The 2,992-nt window shown below is 43.1% G+C and overlaps 1 protein-coding gene across 3 annotated transcripts in view; it reads left to right on the forward strand.

Annotated features, from left to right (window-relative positions):
• Ift52 (intraflagellar transport 52) overlaps window positions 1–2,992 on the forward strand; it is a 28,221-nt gene that overhangs the window by 13,624 nt on the left and 11,605 nt on the right. For all 3 annotated transcript variants that reach the window (XM_031372655.1, XM_031372654.1, XM_031372656.1), the window contains exon 9: window positions 1,900–1,968. In XM_031372655.1, the coding sequence (XP_031228515.1) occupies window positions 1,900–1,968 (69 nt within the window). The remainder of the gene's footprint in view (window positions 1–1,899; window positions 1,969–2,992) is intronic.

Below are 2,992 nucleotides of genomic sequence, written 5' to 3' on the forward strand. Positions count from 1 at the left end.
AGTCCAGCAGCTTGGGGGGGCCGTGTAGAGTCCAGCAGCTTGGGGGAGCCGTGTAGAGTCCAGCAGCTTGGGGGAGCTAGTGTTAGTTACATGATCACTGATGAGGAACCAAGTGAGAGTGTGGCCTTGCTCTGTCTAGCTGGAAGAGATCATGGTTCGTGAGGATGATAATGGGGAAGCAAGCATTTTTCTAGTGCTGCTAGATCTGAACACTGGAATTCTAGCAACTTACCCACCAGAGGAAGGTGTGTTCCCTGACTCTGTTAGCAGAATGAACCCTTCTAGGCTTACATTAGTGGGAGGTGGATTAAGGGGTCTGCCTGGGGCTCCAGTGCCTTTCACTGTGTTCTGAAACCTAAATGTTGGCTTTTCAAAGGCTGGGGTTTTAATTATGATTTTGTTATATTACGATTGCCAAAGATGAAAAGGTGTGTTTTTAAAAATGTAGACTGTCATCATAGAAAACAAAGGTTGTTTTAGGATTGTGAATAGGTTTTAGGAAGTTTTGACTTGTTACATGTTAAAATGCTCTGAAGTAAATGATAAATGTCTGATAATAGAGGTTGCATTAGACTGAAGTTGTCATGCTTTTTAGTTGGTATGCTTTCTTAGTCTATTTTATTGGGTTCTCTCTGCCCAAATCCCTTCCAACCCCCAATACTAGTTAGAAGAGAAAGGTTAGAGGGCTGAGGGTATGTAGAACACTTTAGACTACTTCCTGTTGATTTAGGAGTGTCAGGTTCTTTGGGATAAGTCCAATTTTCTTGTCAGGCTACCTACAATTTCTTCTTGTCTCTTTACTTGTGACCACTTGAAAAACCACAGCAGGAGGAACCAGCAGCAGCAGGAGGAGCTGCCACCGCACGACCTCTTGGGGCTCTCCCATTTATTCCCTCTCCAGAGCTCCCACAATTAAACTATGTGCAGCTGCAAAAATCACCCCGGCTAGTGCACGAGGAAAATCATAAACCCTGCTGTGAAGCAGCCCTCTTACCCCCCAGACTTAGGATTAAACAAACAAAAAAAATCCTCACATACTTAACTGGGTTTTTAAACCAAAATTCTCACTAGTTTAAAAGATTTTACCGGAGCCGGGCGGTGGTGGCGCACGCCTTTAATCCCAGCACTTGGGAGGCAGAGGCAGGTGGATTTCTGAGTTCGAGGCCAGCCTGGTCTACAGAGCGAGTTCCAGGACAGCCAGAGCTACACGGAGAAACCCTGTCTCGAAAAACCAAAAAAAAAAAAAAAAAAATTTTACCGGGGCTGACGAGATGGCTCAGTAGGTAAGAGCATTAACTGCTTCTTCTGAAGGTCCTGAGTTCAAATCCCAGCAACCACATGGTAGCTCACAACCACCTGTAATGAGATTGGACACTCTCTTCTGGTGTGTCTGAAGATAGCTACAGTGTACTTATGTATAACAATTCATAAAGCTTTAGGCCAAAGCAAGCAGGAACTGAGCGACAGGAGCAAGCAGAGGTCCTAAAAATTCAATTCCCAACAACCACATGAAGGCTCACAACCATCTTTACAGCTACAGTATACTCATATACATTAAAATAAATAAATAAGCCAGGCAGTGGTGACACACGCCTTTAATCCCAGCACTTTGGAGGCAGAGGCAGGCGGATTTCTGAGTTCAAGGCCAGCATGATCTACAGAGTGAGTTCCAGGACAGCCAAGGCTATACAGAGAAACCCTGTCTCGAAAAACCAAAAAAACAAAACAAAAATAAACAAATAAATAAATCTTCAAAAAAAAATTTTACCAATAGAAGGCTGATCATCCTCTTTTGAATTCCAGTTGTCTTTTCTCCCCACCTTAATTGTTTTGTCTAGCCTGACTGTCAGCATTCCCAAGTAACCAGGTGTCTGACTGTATTTATCATTTCAAATGCAGGATGTTGTGTTCCAGTGGCTTACAACAGGAGACATCCACCTGAATCAGATTGATGCTGAGGACCCAGAGGTAGGAGGCTGAATTATAGAAGAATGAAATGGAAAATGGGGTCAGCTTCTTAGAACCACTTCCAAAGGAACTGAAAGATCTCTTTAACTCACCCCTAAGACATTTGGGAGAGGGGCTGGAGTGATGGCTCAGTGGTAAGAATACTGGCTGTTCTTCCAGAGGTCCTGAGTTCAATTCCCAGCAACCGCATCGTGGCTCACAGTCATCTTTAATGGGATTTGATACCCTCTTAAGTGTACTCATATATATAAAATAAATAAATCTTAAAAAAGAAAAAAAGACAGTTGGAAGAAAGCGATGCTACTTGGGGAGTAGGTGATTAACCACAGGATTGATTGAGTACTTCCATATACACATCAGGACCTAACTTTTGCTCTCTGGGAGATTGCTTGGCTAGAGTGGTGTTGCCAAGCCTGATAGCCTTAGTTCAATCCCGGGATCCACATGAAGGAAGGAGAGAGCCAGCTCCTACACATTGTCCTCTCTGTATCCCCACTCATACAATAAATAAATAAAATGCAAAATAAATGTAAAAAGAACAAGTTAGGACAGCTAGTCATTCAGGGAGCACTCTTTGATGTTTCTGTTTGGATGTCTAAGCCTTGAAAACTGTCTTGAACTAGGATTCATGGAAGGCCAGAGAAGTGAAAACAGATGGCTGGCCTGTCTGCACTCTCTGAGCTGTGTGGCATAGGTAGGCTCCTTGTCAGTACTCTCCTCTACTCGCCTGTAGAGACTCAGTCTCTAAAGCTGCCACCTGTTGCTGGGAAGGGCATTTATCTGCTTATTTTTTATTTAAGAAAAGTTTGAGGATTGGGAGAGATTGTTTGTTCCCCTTTTATTGTTTTTGTTTGTTTGTTTTGATTTGTTTGGTTTGTGCTGGGTTTCATGGCCTTGGCTAGCTTGTAACTCAAAATAGAGACCAGGTTATCCTTGAATTTACAGAGAGCCTCCTGCTCTGCCTCTGCCTCTCAAGTACAGGGATTAAATTGGTCCTAGGGCTACAGAAAAAAAAAAAAAGGGA

Source organism: Mastomys coucha, unplaced genomic scaffold (genome assembly GCF_008632895.1).
Source record: "Mastomys coucha isolate ucsf_1 unplaced genomic scaffold, UCSF_Mcou_1 pScaffold15, whole genome shotgun sequence".
NCBI lineage: Eukaryota > Metazoa > Chordata > Mammalia > Rodentia > Muridae > Mastomys > Mastomys coucha.